This window comes from Erpetoichthys calabaricus, chromosome 17 (assembly GCF_900747795.2).
Source record: "Erpetoichthys calabaricus chromosome 17, fErpCal1.3, whole genome shotgun sequence".
Taxonomy (NCBI): domain Eukaryota; kingdom Metazoa; phylum Chordata; class Cladistia; order Polypteriformes; family Polypteridae; genus Erpetoichthys; species Erpetoichthys calabaricus.
In genome coordinates this window covers 30,071,860-30,090,270 of record NC_041410.2, presented here as the reverse complement: position 1 = coordinate 30,090,270, position 18,411 = coordinate 30,071,860, and the positions used below count along the sequence as shown (strand labels likewise).

The 18,411-nt window shown below is 37.1% G+C and overlaps 2 protein-coding genes across 4 annotated transcripts in view; one reads left to right on the top strand and one right to left on the bottom strand.

Moving 5' to 3' along the window:
• LOC114668231 (cholesterol side-chain cleavage enzyme, mitochondrial) overlaps nt 1-6,844 on the top strand; it is a 39,074-nt gene extending 32,230 nt beyond the window's left edge. For both annotated transcript variants that reach the window (XM_028823900.2, XM_028823901.2), the window contains 3 exons: nt 101-179; nt 5,115-5,306; nt 5,672-6,844. In XM_028823900.2, the coding sequence (XP_028679733.2) occupies nt 101-179; nt 5,115-5,306; nt 5,672-5,782 (382 nt within the window). In that variant the 3' untranslated portion in view covers nt 5,783-6,844. The remainder of the gene's footprint in view (nt 1-100; nt 180-5,114; nt 5,307-5,671) is intronic.
• An 88-nt stretch (nt 6,845-6,932) lies between these two features.
• ccdc33 (coiled-coil domain containing 33) overlaps nt 6,933-18,411 on the bottom strand; it is a 309,934-nt gene continuing 298,455 nt past the window's right edge. For both annotated transcript variants that reach the window (XM_051920613.1, XM_051920615.1), the window contains exons 20-26: nt 15,054-15,142; nt 14,548-14,679; nt 11,990-12,074; nt 10,827-10,951; nt 9,629-9,718; nt 7,774-7,890; nt 6,933-7,154 (exon numbers count right to left, since the gene is read on the bottom strand). In XM_051920613.1, the coding sequence (XP_051776573.1) occupies nt 7,092-7,154; nt 7,774-7,890; nt 9,629-9,718; nt 10,827-10,951; nt 11,990-12,074; nt 14,548-14,679; nt 15,054-15,142 (701 nt within the window). In that variant the 3' untranslated portion in view covers nt 6,933-7,091. The remainder of the gene's footprint in view (nt 7,155-7,773; nt 7,891-9,628; nt 9,719-10,826; nt 10,952-11,989; nt 12,075-14,547; nt 14,680-15,053; nt 15,143-18,411) is intronic.

Below are 18,411 nucleotides of genomic sequence, written 5' to 3'. Positions count from 1 at the left end.
TGAAAAAGCCATTCAAACACAATGTGTAGAGATGTTATTGATTCTTCTCTCATTTTATATTTCATGTAGTGATTTTTCTTTTTTTCTCCTGCTTTTCTAGACTGTACCCTGTGGCCGTGAGTGTGCAGAGATACATCGCCAATGACATTGTGATTCAGAACTACAACATCCCGGCAGGTGTAAGTTACTTCTTTTCTACCTGCTGCCAGACTGAGCAGGAATGAAATCTGCTCAACTAGATTTGATCATTAAAAACAGAGTTGGGGGAATTAGCTCTGGAGTGTTGGTCCAGCAGTGGATGTCAAGTATATGAGTATACTTGATATTTGATATAGGTGACTTGAGCTTCCTCTTCTAATTCTTTTTTGTACTTGAAGTTTAATCAGGGAGATGTGCCAGTGAAGTTAAGAATGTCTGTCAGAGCAGTGCACTTGTTATTAATCTTAAGAAACACTTGCAATCTCAAATGTAGCTCTGTGCCACTGCTGTTAGGGCTAATTACTGCCTTCATGTAAGGCTCTGGAAGCACATCAACTTTACTTAGTTAGGTGCCTTTTTCAAAGGCCATTATTTTTATCTGCTAACCATGCCTTTCTGCTTTAAACCTTTTCATTGTTTTAAAGCAATCTAATGTTATGACTTAACTAATTTTGATCATTTGACACTTTTTACAAATATTTGACACTTTTTACAGAAAATTAAAAAGGCTGGATATTCATTTGTTGCACTTATTGGTACTACAGTAATCCCTCCTCCATCGCGGGGGTTGCGTTCCAGAACCCCCCGCGAAAGGTGAAAATCCGCGTAGTAGAAACCATATGTTCATATGGTTCTTTTTATATATTTTAAGCCCTTATAAACTCTCCCACACTATTATAAACATTTCCCGCACAATTATACAGCATAAACCCTTTGTATTCTCTTAGATATTAGGTAAGGTTCGTTGAAATTATGTATGTAAACACAGTTTATATACAGTAAAACCTAAATATTATTTTAAAGATATCGAGCGCCTCCGATATCGCATATGTTACAGCCATTACGACAGACAGGCAACCAGCAATAAATATGTACAATGCAAGAAAAATTGTATACAGTAAAATGTGTGTACAGTGACACTAAACTATGTATATGTAATAAGTACTGTACGTAGATAATTAATTATGGTTACTCACCAACAATGACACTTGTCCGATAACGATGAGTTTAATTTTACTGCACAACAAAGAAGAGCGTTACAGCTCTTCTAAAGGAGCCTCTTCAGGCGACTGTGTAGCACCGCCGTTGTTCTCCTTCCAGCAGTCTTCAATCCAAATCCCTAAAGCAGATTCCATCCAGACTACTGCTTTATTATGTCCACTTGCAACTCGTTTTGCGCCCTGGTTAAAGGACACTGCGGCCGTAGATCTTATATGCTTTTCCTCCTTTTTAAATAAAAAGAATTGTGGACTCATTGATGCCGCAATGGTGTCGTGCAGCGGTGTAGCTGTTCCCTTCCTTCAACATATCCAAAACTTTTACCTTTTCTGCAATCATTTGCATCTTCTGTTGGCGCTTGGACACGGCCCCTGAAGCAGTAGCAGGAGCACGTTAATGCTGAATGAGTGAGATGAGACTTCCTGGTTAATGCAGCACTCCGTCGCTGAGCCAATCAGCACACAGAAACTTAACTGTGTGCTCTGATTAGGTAGCTTCTCAGTCATCCGCCAATAGCGTCCCTTGTATGAAATCAACTGGGCAAACCAACTGAGGAAGCATGTACCAGAAGTAAAAAGACTCATTGTCTGCAGAAACCCGCGAAGCAGCGAAAAATCCGCGTTATATATTTAGATATGCTTACATATAAAATCCGCGATAGAGTGAAGCCGCGAAAGTCGAAGCGCAATATAGCGAGGGATTACTGTAATGCAGTCTCCTAGGGACCCTGTACTAAGCCATCCAGATGGATAGAGGTCAGCAAAGGTGTGGAGTTTTTGAAAGTCCAGAAAAAATGGAATTCAAATTCCTTTTTATAGGAAGGTTTGAGGTTAGTTTTATTTTCATAAGTTGGATGGTTTCATTGCCTATGCCATACTATAAGAATTACTGGACACCTTCCAAATAAGCATCAAGTCCATATGTTGCGGGGATAGGCTTAGGCTTTATATAGTTGACATAAGAACTGACATAAACAAGTTCCCATAAATGGATGGACAGACTAAACTGCTAACTGTATATTCTGAATCCATGTATTCTAACAGTCTAAATGTGAACTCTACCAACATGCCCAAAGGAGAACTAAATAGTTCACATTGTTCAGGGGTCATTGAAATAATCGTCTCAGAGCTTCAATGGGCTGTAGTTCCAGTTCACTTTTTATGAAATCCTACAGTTAAACAGTTCAAGAAAATTCTGTGATACAGTAATGGAGATAGTATGTTTCATATCACCATTTGCAACAATGTTTGTGCCTCCATTATGTAATGTACACTTGGGCTACCTTTGCTAATTACATAACTTATTAAGCAGTGAAGTGAAAAAGTACAGTGATGTAAATCAAGTCTTCTTCATTTGAATAATGAGTGACATCTTAGTGAGGATGTCTGAATTCATCTGGAAAGCATTAGAATATGAGGCCTTATTTTAAGAGTGTGTTATAGGCTCCCCAATACAGACAGTAATTTCATTGCACATCTTTTGAGTAATATTAAAAAGGCAAGTTTACAGAGAGATAGTATAGCCAATCGTATTATAGTTAAACTGTGAATTTCCCCTTGGGATTAATAAAGTATCTATCTATCTATCTATCTATCTATCTATCTATCTATCTATCTATCTATCTATCTATCTATCTATCTATCTATCATTCTATGAGGAAGTAACAAAAAGATACGATCAGAATGGTGCATATCATATTATTTATCTTGACTTTCACAAAGCATTTGATAAGGTATCACATGCAAGGTTTGGCATCAAACTAAAAGAAGTGAGAATTCAGAGTGTAGTGTTTATATGGGAGTAGATTTGGCTCAAACACAGGGTGCAGAGGGTTATGGTGAGAGGGACCTTATCAGAATTGTCCGATGTTAACAGTGGTGGTCCTCAGGAGTCTGAGCTTGGGCCATTACTGTTTTTAAAGTATATAAATGGAATCCAAACAACAAGCTTTTTAAGTTTGCAGTTAATACCAAGCAAGGTAGATTTGCAGATAATCTAGAATCTGTTGCATCATTACAGAGGGACTTGGACAGCGTACAGGTTTGGACAGATGTGTGGCAAATGAAATTTAATGTAAATAAATTTAAAGTATTACATGTTGCAAGTAAAAATGATAGGTTTGAATACACAGTTGGAGGTCTGAAAATCAAAAGTACACCTTTGAGAAGGATTTGGTAGTTGTAGTGGACTTGTCACTATCAACTTCCACACATTGGTCAGAAGCCATTAAGAAGGCTAACAGAGGTTATACAGCATGAGTGCAGAGTACAAGTCCAAGGAGGTTATGCTGAGGCTTTATAACGCAATGGTGAGACCTCATCTGGAATGCTGTGTACAGATTTGGTTCCCAGGCTACAAACAATACATAGCAGCACTAGGAAAAGTCCAGAGAAGAGCGACTAGATTGATTCCAGGGCTACACGGGATGGGTTATGAGGAAAGATTAAAAGAGCTGAGCCTTTTCAGTTTAAGCAATAGGAAATAAGAGGTGACGTGACTGAAGTGTTTAAAAATATGAAAGAAATCAGTACAGTGGATCAAGACTGTTATTTTAAACGGAGTTCAACAAGAACACTGGGATATAGGTGGAAACTTGCTAAGGGTAAATTTCACACTAACATCAGATAGTTTTTTTTTTTTCACATAGAGATCCATAGATACATGGAATATGTTGCCAAGTAGTGTGGTAGACATTAACAGTTTAGAGACCTTCAAAACTAAGCTTTATTTTGGAAGAATTAAGTGGATAGGAATAGTGAGCTTTGTTGGGCTGATTGGCCTGTTCTCATTTAAATTGTTCTAATATACAGTATGTAATGACAGGCACTGTGAGGTGTAAACTGCAAGGCTGATACTACTTGCTGAGCGGCCTATGTTTCAATTTAGGTAATCGGCTACACTCTTACTTCAATCATATAAGACACTTTGGATAGATTTATCAGTCTAATATGCAAAGCTAGCATAATATACATAAGATCATCAGTGACTGGGTACTGGGGTCAAATAATGCTGTTCTTGTGTTATACCTTTAATAGCAGAATCAGTGCCTTCTGACCTTGCTTTTTAGGAGTCATTTTTGTCTTAATTTTGTCCCTTTGGAGGATGGTACAATGGGTAAGCAGCTAGTCGTAAAGCAAATATTCATGATTTTTAGTGTCATGGTTGCTTCTTTGCATCACACTGATGGTGGTAGTCTTATTGTATCAAACTCCAGCTTTGGTCTGAACACAAGGCTACTGACCTCTCACTGGCTCACAACCTATTTTCAAGGTCCCAACTGATAATGACATAAACATACAACACACAATAGATTATCCATTACAACTCCCCTACATATCTCACACAGTTTAATAATTCATGATGTTTTTGTTGGCACTTGTATCACATCCACACAAGTATGAGTTAGCTTACCATCATATTCAACTATGAGTTAATCTTACAGGGGCAAAGTCACAGAGAATCTGAAAATCTTTGGTGCAGATCTTGAATAGTACCAACTCTGCACAGCTTTGCACCCACAGCATCATCTTCTCCCAGAAAACTCAAACCATAATATAGACAAAAAAATACTTCAGAAATCTAGGTGGACAGCAGTAAATGGAAGAAGACCCGCCAACAGACAGCAAACAGAGCAAAATAAGTATAATCTTTGAAGGCAAATGAGGACTCAAATAATCCATCATGTGGAGTTAATGCCATACCTGCATTATTTAAATTGTTTATACACCTTGCCACATGCATTATTTAAAAATAAAATTAATGATATGTGACAGACTGACTTTGTTACAATATAAACTGTACTACTATTTAGCGAACCCATCTGACATTGTGCTGTGCTGTGAAAACAATTACAGAAAATAAAGTTTGAGTATAACTTCTTTTGATTAAATCTAACTTGAAATATGTTTACCATACAGACTCTCGTGCAGTTTGGACTTTATGCAATGGGAAGGAATGGCAGCATTTTCCCAAAACCAGAGAAGTACAATCCATACCGTTGGCTCAGGGGAGAGAATCACTACTTTAAAAGTCTTGGCTTTGGTTTTGGCCCTCGGCAGTGTTTGGGACGCAGAATTGCTGAAACAGAGATGCAAATCTTCCTGATTCATGTGAGTTTCCTATATTCGCCAGTTAACATGTAAGGCATACCTTGACTGACTTTGCAATGTTAATTTTATTCCTTATGTTTTTTTGCAAGTTTCATATAAGGAATGAAACTGTTGATTTAACAAGGCAAAGCAAGGCACCCCTTTCAGAACTCCTCTAACTGAATAAATACAGCAACAGATCTTCCATGTTCATGGACACTATTAGCCTTTCTTGTAACATTTCTAAGACTACAAGAGGAGCGGTTAGCTTGATGCAACTAAAAAGCAAAAAAAGTTAAGCCCACCTAAGAATTTAGGTAGTGTGTTCTGAAAACAAAAACCAGGAGGAGCACTTCTAACACCTTGCTTTTAAAATGCATTTGCAGATTCTTCGGAACTTCAGGATAGAAAAACAAAGATACGTGGATGTGAAGAGCACCTTTGAACTTATCCTTATTCCTGAAAAACCCATTTTATTGACCTTGCGACCTCTGTAAAGGAAATTGTCATAGTGAAAATGTACCCTTTATGCCTTCTCAAATGGACTTTTTTTGACTTTGAACATAGTTGAGTCAAGTGTTCTCCATCTATTTAGTAAATATGCTCTCTTTACATTCAGAATGTGCACCTGCATATCTCTTATTCTCTCTACCCCATATAAGGCATACTGTATTTTTTGTAAATATACCCTGAACACAAATTCACTTAGCAGAATAGCAACTTTTATGTTTGCACTCGTATTTGCCTTCAAATGCGGTTCTTATTTTCTGATCTTCATATGCAGTATAGGTTTTGGTTTTCATGTTCAGTTGCCGGGAAGTATAGAGTTGACTTAATAAGTAGACAGATTATCCATTACAACCATCAAAATGTTAGCATTACTAACTGTGATTTTAACCTTAGCAGCAAACATACTTTACAAAGTGGCCAAAGGGGGTATTCTGCTTCTACTTATGTTCTAAGGAACAGAGAATTGGGCTATTTTTCAGGTTTTAATATGAATTCCTGTCATTGTTTGCATATATTTGACACCAGTACATTTTTGCTCACATTAACATGAACAGCCAAGCTTTAACTAGTTTCAGCCTTTAATTCTGTAAAAATAATGCTTAACAAGACAAGTCTGCTATAACCTGGAATTGAAAACTGGCATGCTGTGTTCTGAAGGGGAGAGTCACAGTTGAGTAATCCTGTTTATAAGGTGTATATAACAGGTGGATGAAAGGATATTGCAATGTTTTGAGATCTGGTTGGTGTATAGATTAAACTAGTTGTTTAAATTATGCTTTTGGCTTCATCTTCTCTTAAAGACCAACAGTAATAGAAAGCTAAAACAAATCCACTTATTTCAATGAAGGGTCAAAGAAAAGAGCCTGAAAAGGGTGTTGTATTAACCTGACACACTTCAATCCCAGCTCCTCCCACCACAGGAAAGACAAATGTGTTCAAATTGAGGGTATATTTACAAAAGCACATGTTATATTAAGTATATGAGAAAGAGAGAGCATGCAATGTCTTTCTAAGTAGATGAGTTTGTTGCATCCTTACTGAATTCTGGAAATGAATGGATAATATGTCCCTTTTTTCATGTTACCAAAGAATTACTTAAATTTTGTTTCCATGTGCTGAAAATAAAACAAACAAATGTTGTTTATAAAACTGAATATATTTTGTATAAATATAAGACATAAGAAAACAACTTTAATCTTTATACATGTTGCTTACAGCATACCTGTGTTTTATAAATGTTAAACAAAATTAATTTTTCATGCATTGATTATAGTTGTGGAGATGGCGATCCAAGTGTTATGTTAAAGGATCCAGCTTCCTGTGTCTATTATGGTTTAGGAGGGAATCCGAGGCATTTTTCTGCAAATCACAAATACAAAATATTTTCTAATTTGACTGGAGCAATTCAAATAAATATTATGAAATTTGCATTAAACATCATCACAAAGTACACACATTCTAAAACACACTTAACTCATTTTTAGAGCCCCAAGTTTAGGAGGGAGGGGTGATATTGGAGCCCATTTTAACAGTACTGGCCATAAAACAGGAAACAGTACTGGATATGGAGCCAGTACATTGCATACAGTGGGCTACATAGAACAGCTAATCAACCTAACATGAAGTGCCCGGAGAAAACCTACAGTGATATTTTCTGTATCCAGTTTTCCTTGTGCAGTCTCTATTACTATAGCAGCTATCAAAATGCTTTAGCAATTCCCAAATAGGACACCAGTCCACTACAGAGAGCTGATACACATACCCTACCATGACATACTTTTATAACATCTGCTTGGTGATTAAAGATTTAATGAGAAATGTATGAAAATTATTTGAAATGTGTGTTTTTCTATATATTAAGTGACTTCTGACTGTCCAGATGACCTCATGCAATGTTCAATATTTGAATATAGGCATCAGTGATGCTGTGCTCCTGGGGACAGCATTGCTATACATGCATGAGATATTAAATACTCACCAGAGGAAAGTCATGTAAAATCATTGTGGATGTGCGTGCAAATCCGTGGTCATGTTCAGTGAGTCTTGTCATTAAGTCCTGCTTCTCTCTGCCCCATCTTCTTGCATTCTCTTCAAGCTAAATTAAATGTTGAGTGTAAATAATCAGTCACCTTATCAACTTATCAGTGTGGGAACAATTAACAGTTTAAGATACATTTTTTTTGTCTCATATTTGAATCTCTTAAGCAAAAGGCTGGCTTTAGAAAGCCCATTTTACCATGTGGTGAATACTTTTTTAGTTCTGCTTTCAGTAGCTGAACCTTTATTCACTGAGCTGAACTTAGTGAATTTGCTGGTTGCAGAAACCATGGGAATACAAAACAAAGAGATGAAGAAAGGATGAACCACACTTAATAAGTACTATTCTTTCTAACCAGTGACATAACTGGCCTTCAGTGGAGGTCAGAGTAACTCCTGAAACAAAGCAAAACACATAAGATAATGCATTCAGTCTTGTCTTGCCCAATGCATACAAGTTCAGTTTTCTTAATAACTAGGTTCAGAACTTTGCTCAGACCTTTCCAGCTCTGCATTGTGGAACTACTGAATATCTAGGACATAGTTAAATGCTTCTTTCATCAGGAACTCCCTGCAGTTCCATAACCATACATGTACTTTCAATGTAGTGTTTAAACGTTCATTTTATTTGCAATGAGTTCACTAAGTGAAGTAACTCCTTACCTGTCAGATTTTATTCTGTGTAATGACACTAGAACAAAAATGAACTCCTAGTCAGGTTCTGTGAGTAACTTGTATGACCAGCAGGTGAAGGCAGGGGAAAGTGCCATTTGCTGTTCTGTGGTGTGATCTGCCCTCAACCCCACACAACCCTGTGCGTGGAATTTGCCCTATTTCAACAACATCTGTTTGTACCTAAAAGAGTACAAATATAAGCACACAGGCACTTGTAGTTGTGATTCCCACCTTGAACACTCTATTTGTGTAATGGCTGAAGGCAGCATAGGGGTTAGCAGAATGGGCAATAAGAGTATCTTATGCCACCATGTAATAATAACAACATCTATCTTTGAAGGCTGTTGCTAAGCATTGACAAGTTTTCATATCAATTCAAATGAAAAAAGTTACTCAATTTAGGGTAAGATTTGCATGTCTAAAAACACACCTTTAAGATCCTCCTGTAATAGTTCTTACATGCACTTGAACCCAATTGAACATCTATGGAGAGACCCGATTATAGCTGTCCACTGATGGTCTCCATCCAACCTGACAGAGCTTGAGAGGATCAACAGAAAAGAATGACAGAAAATTCCCAAATTGAGGTGTGTAAATCTCGCCATGTCAAACCCAAGCAGAATCGAAGCTGTGATCACTTCTAAAGCTGCTTTAACTAAGTACCAACTAAAGGGTTTGTGTACTTCAGCCATTGCGATATCTCTGTTTTTTATTTTTAATAAATTTGCAAAAACTTCTTATATCCTGTTTTCACTTTGCCATTCTGAGGCATTCAGTGTTGTTTGAGGAGGTAAAAAAAAATTACTTAAAATGATTTTAGCATAAGGCTGCAACATAACAAAATGTGAAAAAGTAAGGGTGTCTGAATTACACTGCATGTCAAATTGCATAATGAGTTAGAGACTACAGGTGCTGTACTGCTGACGGCATGTGACAGTTTATTTGACTTGTTTGTACTTATTACATGGATGACAGATTTATGTTAATTAATGTTGTCAACTACAACAAACAAATATCCACTTTGAGAACAGTAAAGGTTTTCTGGAGAATGAATCACAACTGCACATATTAACTTTTGCCAGATGTCTCATCAGAAGTGGGAGGATTAAGGTGAGGAATACCTGCATTTCCAAGGACTCTATTCGCCCTTGAGCCTTTTCCAACTTGGCCAGCAAGCTTAGTTTTTCTGCATCCGAGAACCAGTCCTGTTGCTGATGATACCCATTGACATGTAAAAGGGAGATAAGGATTTGTGAGACAGGGCAGTTTTTAGTTAACATAATACCTTCATTATGCTTTGCAGCACAGCATTTTTTTCTCAGCAAGAAAAGATATTGCAGTTGGACACAGAATAATTTTAAAACACACAAAAATTTACATTAATTTCTTCCATTACCACATTTTATCTTACTTTCTTTCAAAAGCCTTTATTGATGTGTGCCCTTCTGTCTATTCTTGGTGAGGGATGGCAGAATCACACTGCTTTCTAATTTTTCTGTACAATAGCTCCCCAGACTTTTTTTTGAGTGGTATGGTATGATGACAACTCTGGTTTTCCGCCTGCACTCAAAAGACGTGTATTAAGTTAATTGGCAACACTAACTTGACCTGGTATGACTGTGTGTGGGAGTGTAGATGAGTGCACCCCTGCCTTATCCCCAGTGCTATTGGGATAGACTCCAAAACCACAAACTAAACTAAAAACGATCCAAAATGGAGGGGTGAATTTTGTTAGGAGTCCGATGTTATCCTGTCAGGCTTCAAGCTGGCAAATTGGATCACAATGAGACATTCAGATAATTTGTAAAGTTATATTTTAAAAGCTTCTTTCCATGGCTAACTTTTAAGATTGTCAAAGCCTTTTTGACTTTTTCCAGGGCTTATTTTACAGTAAAAAAATGTTACATTATGTATAAATTTGATTAAAAGGGAAGTTTAAGGCTCTGACCATGATGTTTAATGCTATTAATTGGCTGGAAAACTGCATGTCCTTGTTTAAGTCAATGCTTTCTGATGGCAATGATCCACACTTGGCTCCTAGTACACACACCTACTTGATTTGAATTTTTTCCTAACTCACTCTAATCATGGACAACTGAGTGAAAACACAATTTGTTTGAAAACTGTTACTGTATATTCGAGAAATGTTTTAAATAATAACATTTATAAATGACAAGTGTCTTAGACATGTTTCATGAGCGCAATAGTCAAGTACTGTACAGGCCACATGCTTGAAGCCAACTAGAATAAATTCCTCTTTCTTGTGGCTGGAGTCATATGCTGCCACTTCTCTCCAGTGCTTACTTCCAGTTTACTTACCTTTGGAGGCAACTGGATAATGGTAGGTACAGCCTGAGAGCGTATCTTCTCCAACTCAGCTCTAAGTCGTGAGTTCTCAGCTGCCAGAGCAGATTCCACCTCCTTCCAGATATTCTCTTCATTTCCTGATAGTAACAAAAACATTTCACTCAATATCAGGGTAAGGCTTTTGACAAGAATCAGCTACTCTCCTGTACAGTCACCATTGTTTGTGTCTCTTGCTCCCGTTTCTTTCTGTGTCATTTAAAGTTTTCATATGCATAATTGAGGGAACGCTGAAGAAAACTAACATTTACTTTTTCTTGCTATGGTGAAACAGGCCTCATTTCAGTTAACCCAAATAGTTTATAGCTGTCTTTCAAATTGAATGACAGTTGTTTCTATTAGCCAAAGTGACAGCACCTAAAAAAGTTGCTTTAGTTGAAATGGAATGGGAGCATGGACATGGTATACGGTCAGATCAACATCTGCCAAGTAAGCTGCTCCCCCATCCAATAACAGCACTGTTAATCGACATAAAGCAACATCTGTCTTCATCCTTGCAAATACGTTGACACCCTCATACTCAATTGATAAATAGAAAGAAAGAGGGAGAAAAATATAGTGTAGAATTAATGGAAGAACCCTATAAATACTCAGGATTTATTGCATAGATGGACAAATATGCTGTGGATATATATGAATATATTGGCCTTTGTTAAGGCCAATTCTACACCAATCTAGCTTTAGTTATTAGCAAGTTGGCTCAGTGCTCGGCACTGCTGTGTCACAGATTTAGAGGCCTGGGTTCAAATCCCAATCCTGGTCACAATCTGTGTAGAGTTAGCATATTTTACTCATGTGCAAAGATGTGCATGTTAGGATAATTTCCCATTGTAAATTTGCATGTTGTTGGGTCCTGTGATCGACTGGTATATAAATTTATCCATCCATCCATTATCCAACCCACTATATCCTAACTATAGGGTCACGGGGGTCTGTTGGAGCCAATCCCAGCCAACACAGGGCACAAGGCAGGAACAAACCCCGGGCAGGGCACCAGCCCACCGCAGTATACAAATTTAGTAAATATTTAAACACATTTGCTCATTATATTATTCTGACTCCTTTCAACCCTCAGCTGTTCACAAGACTGTAACATCAAGCACAACCAGATGTCTCACCTTTCAGCTTTTTTGATGTTTCTGACAAACCCTTCTTTTTCTCTTTCAGCTTCGTGTCCAACACCTTTTCCATTTTCTCAATGACCTGTAATACAGTGATATTATCTTATAGGCAAGGAACAATGCTACATGTGCTATATCTTTCTTTTGGAGATTCTGGGCACTGACTATTCAGTCTCTGGAATATATACACTATTCAGTTCCCCACTGTATTAAATGATTAGTGTTGCTATCAACAATATTTAAAATTCTGTTTATCTTTTACAATCATAATATTGTGCACAGATTTATTTTGATGGATATTAGTAAAGTAACACCACAATGATAAAAACAATTCACATGATATATAATACAGATCTGACAATTCCATGACATGTTAACATGAGGTACAGTTGCATGCCATTTCTAATGTTATGTGCATAAGTCATAGCCTGTTAACAAAATGTACTTTTCTTCTTCTTAAATTGGCTGATATTTGAGAATACTATTCTCAAATATCAGCCAATTTAAGAAGAAGAAAAGTACATTTTGTTAACAGGCTATGACTTGTGAACATAACATTAGAAATGGCATGCATCATTTGGAAACTACAATATTTAATTTTGAAGCTTTACTAATTAATTCGCCGCTAAGATAACCTGTACATGTCACAGAGGGGGAAGAGAGCTCACTCACATAAGGCAACCAACTTATAAGCTGTGAGAATTGCTAAACCACTTCTTTAATCAGACCAATTAATTCCTTTACTTTAGCACACTACCATTCTTTAACCTTCTTGGAGTTAACCCCAAACATCTTGGACAAGGATATTTTATGTAATAAATAGTTAAGACAGAATATATCTGGGATTAAGCTGTCACAATCAGATGTAAAGTGTTAACCCTGAATAACACTTGGGACAGTATTCTCTTGCCATCTAATGGATAAAATAACATCATGCTGCGAGAAAAAATGTAAATTTCTATGTTTTTTGCCATGCTATGGTCACTCATTTATATTTATGAGTGGGGCAGAGCCTTCCAACAAAACACACAATGAACTGGAAATGAAAAGCTGTAAAGAAAGTTTTAGAACAAACTAATACTGACCCATTTGTTCAATCAAGTGATAGTGATGACATTGTGAGCTGGCCATCTGACATTGACATGGATAGTGAAACTGAAACGCATGGTACTATACGACTAAACTGCTGTGATATGCCTGGTAACTTCAATTGCATAATGTGGCAGCAGGGTGCAGAATCTAAGTGGGGTAAAAGGCAAAACAACTGCAATCAACTTGAAAGACAAAAATACATTAGCACCCTAAGCACTGCTCACAGTGCAGCAACTGCCAATGTTCATGTCAGGAGAAATGTGGAAGTCACTAAGCTTTGCACTGTGATAACCTACAGGAACATAATTTGCATTTTCATTGTGAGGACCAGGCACAGACATTCTGCTCTCTAATGCTGACCCAAAATAAAAAAATATAAAAATAGTGCAAAAGGAAACATTTCTACAATTCTGATTGCTATGTCAGGTTCTATGGCCGTGACTATTTCAAAACATATCACACAATGGACGTGTACCAAATCTGCATCAGTACAACAGTGAACACTAGTCATACCTTTCCTATTGTATTTATGTTCACATTTTGGTATTGACATGTTTTTGTTACATGTAATAAATTTTTCATGTAGAAAAAAACAACATTTTTGGTTTGCTTTCCCAAGGGTAAACATAGCACTAAGGAAGATTTATAGTAGAAGAAGAAAAAAAAAAAAAGCTTTTTGTTGCAACCCAATTTTCATATCAGGAAAAGAATGGAGGAGTTGTGCAGCAGCCCCCGCTTTTCCACCTTGCGATCAATCAACCTGTGTTTTACTTGGCCTAATGTTTAGAAACTCATGTTGTCCAGATAGTCTCCCCATTGGCAAGTCAGACTGTAGGAGGTATTTGGCCAGACAATGCAGAAACAATGTTTTGGGTGGCTGATTTGGAAAGAGATTTACAGCAGCTGCTTCAACTGCTATATGCAAGCCACCAACACAAAAACAGGGTAAGCAGTGCAAGTCTGCTCTGTGCTATTATGGTTTTAAGGAACAGTTATAAAGGGATTATGTTTCACTAAGTACAGGGATTTCATGTTTAATACATTTGATATGATTCCAGGTTTGAGGTTTACGTGTTCTTAACAAGAATATGAGGGTGGATTTCAATGGGAAAGTGAAGACATGTCAGACACATCACCACTTAATAAAACCTTCCTGATGTATTGTCATACCTTCAAGTAATGCAATGTGCCCAGATGTTCAGTGTATATATAGTACATGTATTTATAATAAGTAATTATTATTATGTCCTCACAGGTGGCGCAGTGGTAGTGCTGCTGCTTTGCAGTAAGGAGACTGTGGAAGATTGTGGGTTCGCTTCCTGGTTCCTCCCTGTGTGGATAGCGCTTTGAGTACTGAGAAAAGCGCTATATAAATGTAATGAATTATTATTATTATTACTAACCCTGATTCGTTGTCAAGTATGGTCTAAGAATGTTCTATGTGTATGTGAAAAAACTACTACCTTCTCCTGCTGACGAATTGTGCTCTCCAGGCCCTTTACTCTGGCCAGTCGCTCATGGTATTTCTGGAGAACCATCTGCTGCTGCTGGTGTGCTCTCTGAAGATTCAGCAACTCTTTTTCCCGGTCATTTTTCTGTAGCAAATCAATATTTATCTTTATTTAACCAAACAGACACAAAGAACTTTGATTAATCTCCATGGTTCAAGTGAAAGAAAAAAGCTAAGCAGCTGGGAACCTTTGCCAATAATCACAAATAACTGGCTACGCTTGTAAGAGAATATACTTTCATAAACATAATTCAAACATATTTTATAGTAAAAAAGTTGTCCAAATATACAAATGTAATAAAGCCTTCCCATAAATGGAAACATAAGCTTGCATCAAATTTTGATGAACTGGTCAGTGTTTTAAAAATGGACAAAACAATTATCCACAAATATCATTTCATAATCTAGAAAACAGACAAATTTAATATTTTTTTTCCTGAACATATGCCATGTACTTACACGAATTAGTTCATTTTGTAGCTGCTGGATTTTATCCTTCTGAGCTTTAACTTCTGATGTCTCAGTTGCCAGTTTGACCTTCAGAGAGGCTGTGTAAACCAATTAAATTATTTGTGATCATACAAATAATATCTACAACATCAAAACTTTTTTTTACAGACCATTAATCCGCTACCTGTACTACCTCTTCCCACTCATAAAACGAGCACTTTACACATACTGTACACTCACATTAACCAAAGATTCAAGCATCACTTTGTGTGTGCCTAAGAAGATAAGTAGCAGTGTTCAAGTCAGCGAGTACAATTAACCCACCTACCCTAAACTATTTAACTCTGGCTCAAAACTGCATGTGAGCTGCACAGGTCAGCCCTAACTAGAATATCATGTGTTGGCGTCAAAGATAGCTCCCATCCCACTGGATGTCCCTCCTAATGCAAGTATTATCTCAAGGAGTCCCTAGTTTCCAGGATAGAAAACTGGATTTTAAAGTGGCAGAGAAGGCTATAATTTTGCATGCTCAGGATTCCCTGTCTAGCACACCCTTTGGCAGAGACTTAGTTCTCAGACTCTTTTGCTAAGCATGTAAGCAGAATATAATTTATTGCTCCTTTTCAATCCTTTCTTATTCTACAGTGAAGGCATTGACTCTTAATAGTCCATGGTGGTCAAGGCTGGGTTAAGTATTTGGATTAGAGATATAACCTTCTTCCTCTTTTGACAGTCTTTGGGCTCTAGCATGGGATGCAATAATGAAGAACCATAACCAATCCCACCCAAAGCTGCAGCCAACAAAAACTTTTTAATATCTATGACTTCTATTGGGTCAGCTAGGAGCTTTACATAAAGACTCTGCAGTATACAAAAGAAAACTATTTGCTTTTACTAAGCCCTGCAATATTCTAAACCCAAAGATGTGCACTGGGTAGTTAATTGGCACTGCTTGCTGTCTGACACTAGGAATGCCCTTCAGATGTTCTGTTTTTCACACTGCATCTCAAAAAACATTAAAAGGTGACTGTACGTTGGTATAATATGAGTATGTGTAGCTACTCCGCGAGTGTGTGTAACCCATCCTAGGTTTGTTCCTGCCTTGTGCCTGCTAATCTAGGCTGTGGCCAACACAACCCTGAAATTAAATAAGTAGATTTGATAAAGGATGAATAGATGTATACAATAGTCTAAACTGGAGTAGAACTCTTAAAAATTAAATTGCAACAAAACTGAACACCCGTAGATTGGCACTAAAGCACAACTTGAAAACAAGCTCCTTAGTCACTCTTGACGGTGATCTAATCAGACTTTCTTCTAATGCAAGGAATCTTGGTGTCATTTTTGATTCCTCGCTTTCTTATTCTACCCACATAAACCACATTAAGAAACTTTCCTACTTTTACCTCCGTAACATATCCTGTGTTCACTCATTCCTCTCCTTTTCTAATGCTGAAAAACTTGTCAATGCTTTTACCATATCCCACATAGATTATTTTAACTCCCTACTGGCAGGTGCTGCTTCTAATCTTATATCACAGCTCCAATTGATTCAAAACTCTACTGGAAGAATCCTTACACGGACCAGCAACAGCGAGCACATAAAACCCATTCTGCTTTGCCTCCATTGGCTCCCTGTGTCTTACAGGACTGAATATAAAACTCTATTAATAACCTACAAAGCTTTAAGTGGCCTTGCATCGGACTACATTAGTGATCTCCATCACTATGTTCCTGTTCACCCACTAAGGTCCTCAGATTCTGGCAGTCTTGTTGTGTTCCATACTAACATGCACTCTATGGGTGTCAGGTCCTTTAGCTGTATAGCACCCGCACTTTGGAAAGACCTTCCAAAATTAATTAGGTCAGCTGACTCCATTCATTCTTTTAAAAAACAACTTAAAATGAATCTGTTCAGGAAGGCTTTTAACTTAACCTGACATTCTGCCTCCTCTTTCAGGTCTTCCTCTCTGTCCAGATGCTCAGTATAATTTGGGTGTGTTACATCACAGATTATGTTATTTGCTAGGCTTTCTTTTAGTACTGAATTTAGTATTTTACTCTGGTTTATTGTCTTTTATTCTATTTAATGCCTTTGTACTGTATTATCCTGTACCTATCTGTTTTAATGTTCTATTCAGCAAACGTCTATATCCAATGTTACATATACCTGCTGTTTCTTTATGAGACTCTTTAAGTGCCTTGAGCATGGGGAAGGCACTATATAAATAAAATGTATTATTATTAATATCATTATTGTTAGATTATACAGTGCAGAGCCTACATTTTAAAACAGGGAGTCCAGCAATTTGCATATGAAGTTTGGCTTTGCACCAAGAATGTGCGGAAAATTAATCCAAGAAACAAAATGGTTAATAACACATCTCTTTGCAAGACGTCTGAAAAATGAAATGCAAATGTGCAGCTAGTAATTATATTTTTCAAACAGAGTAGCAAGAAGGCTGAGTCACTGAACTGCTCAATGTGTGCTTCAGAAGCAGCTGGTAAGAGAAGAGCGCTTTGAGGTCAGGGTCTGTCCTTCAGGAGATAACGCATTCATCACAACAAGCTTATCAAGTTGCAAAAGCATTTGAATGGGCCGTCTTATCTAAAGGCACCACAGGCAGCAAGCAGGAACTCATTAGAAACAAATCAAGTAGGAAAAATAAGAAAAAAGTTTTGCTTTCAGTCTAACTTTACTGCACAAACTTCTTTATAAGTAATACCAAGTATTAAAATCCAGGCAAGTACAGACTGAAGGAACTACAACGGTCAAATATGAAATTAGCTGATATGTAACTTTGAAATCTGCTTAATAAATCTGGACTGTCGTTTCAAGCTGTCTGCAACATAACAGGGCAAAGCTATGAAGACACAATCTCCTGCTTGTCCCATTCATGCATGCCATACATTTGGATACTATTTCAAAAGCCTAGACTTTTTCTTCTTTATATATATATATTACAGTATGATTTTTAATATACAGTATATATACACATACATACATACATACATACATACATACATATATATATATATAACTTTTTTGATATGGAAAACTATGTTAAAGCATGATTGAAACATTTTTATATATTAATTAAAAATACAAAACAGTTACTCCATAAGTAGGACACCGCTAGAGGCCCTGGTGCGATCTCTTTTGCCTTTGTAATTACCTGAGTAGAGCCCCACTGCACAACATAGAGGTGTTCCCCATGTTTATAGACAAATCTTTGTCAAGTGACACAGTTGGTTAATAAAATGCCTTCATAAAGACAAGTTAACATTCACAACAAATCTGGGTTTAAGTTAGGGGACAGATCTATAAAAAGGTACCAAAACATTTTAAAGCACAGAGAAATATGCA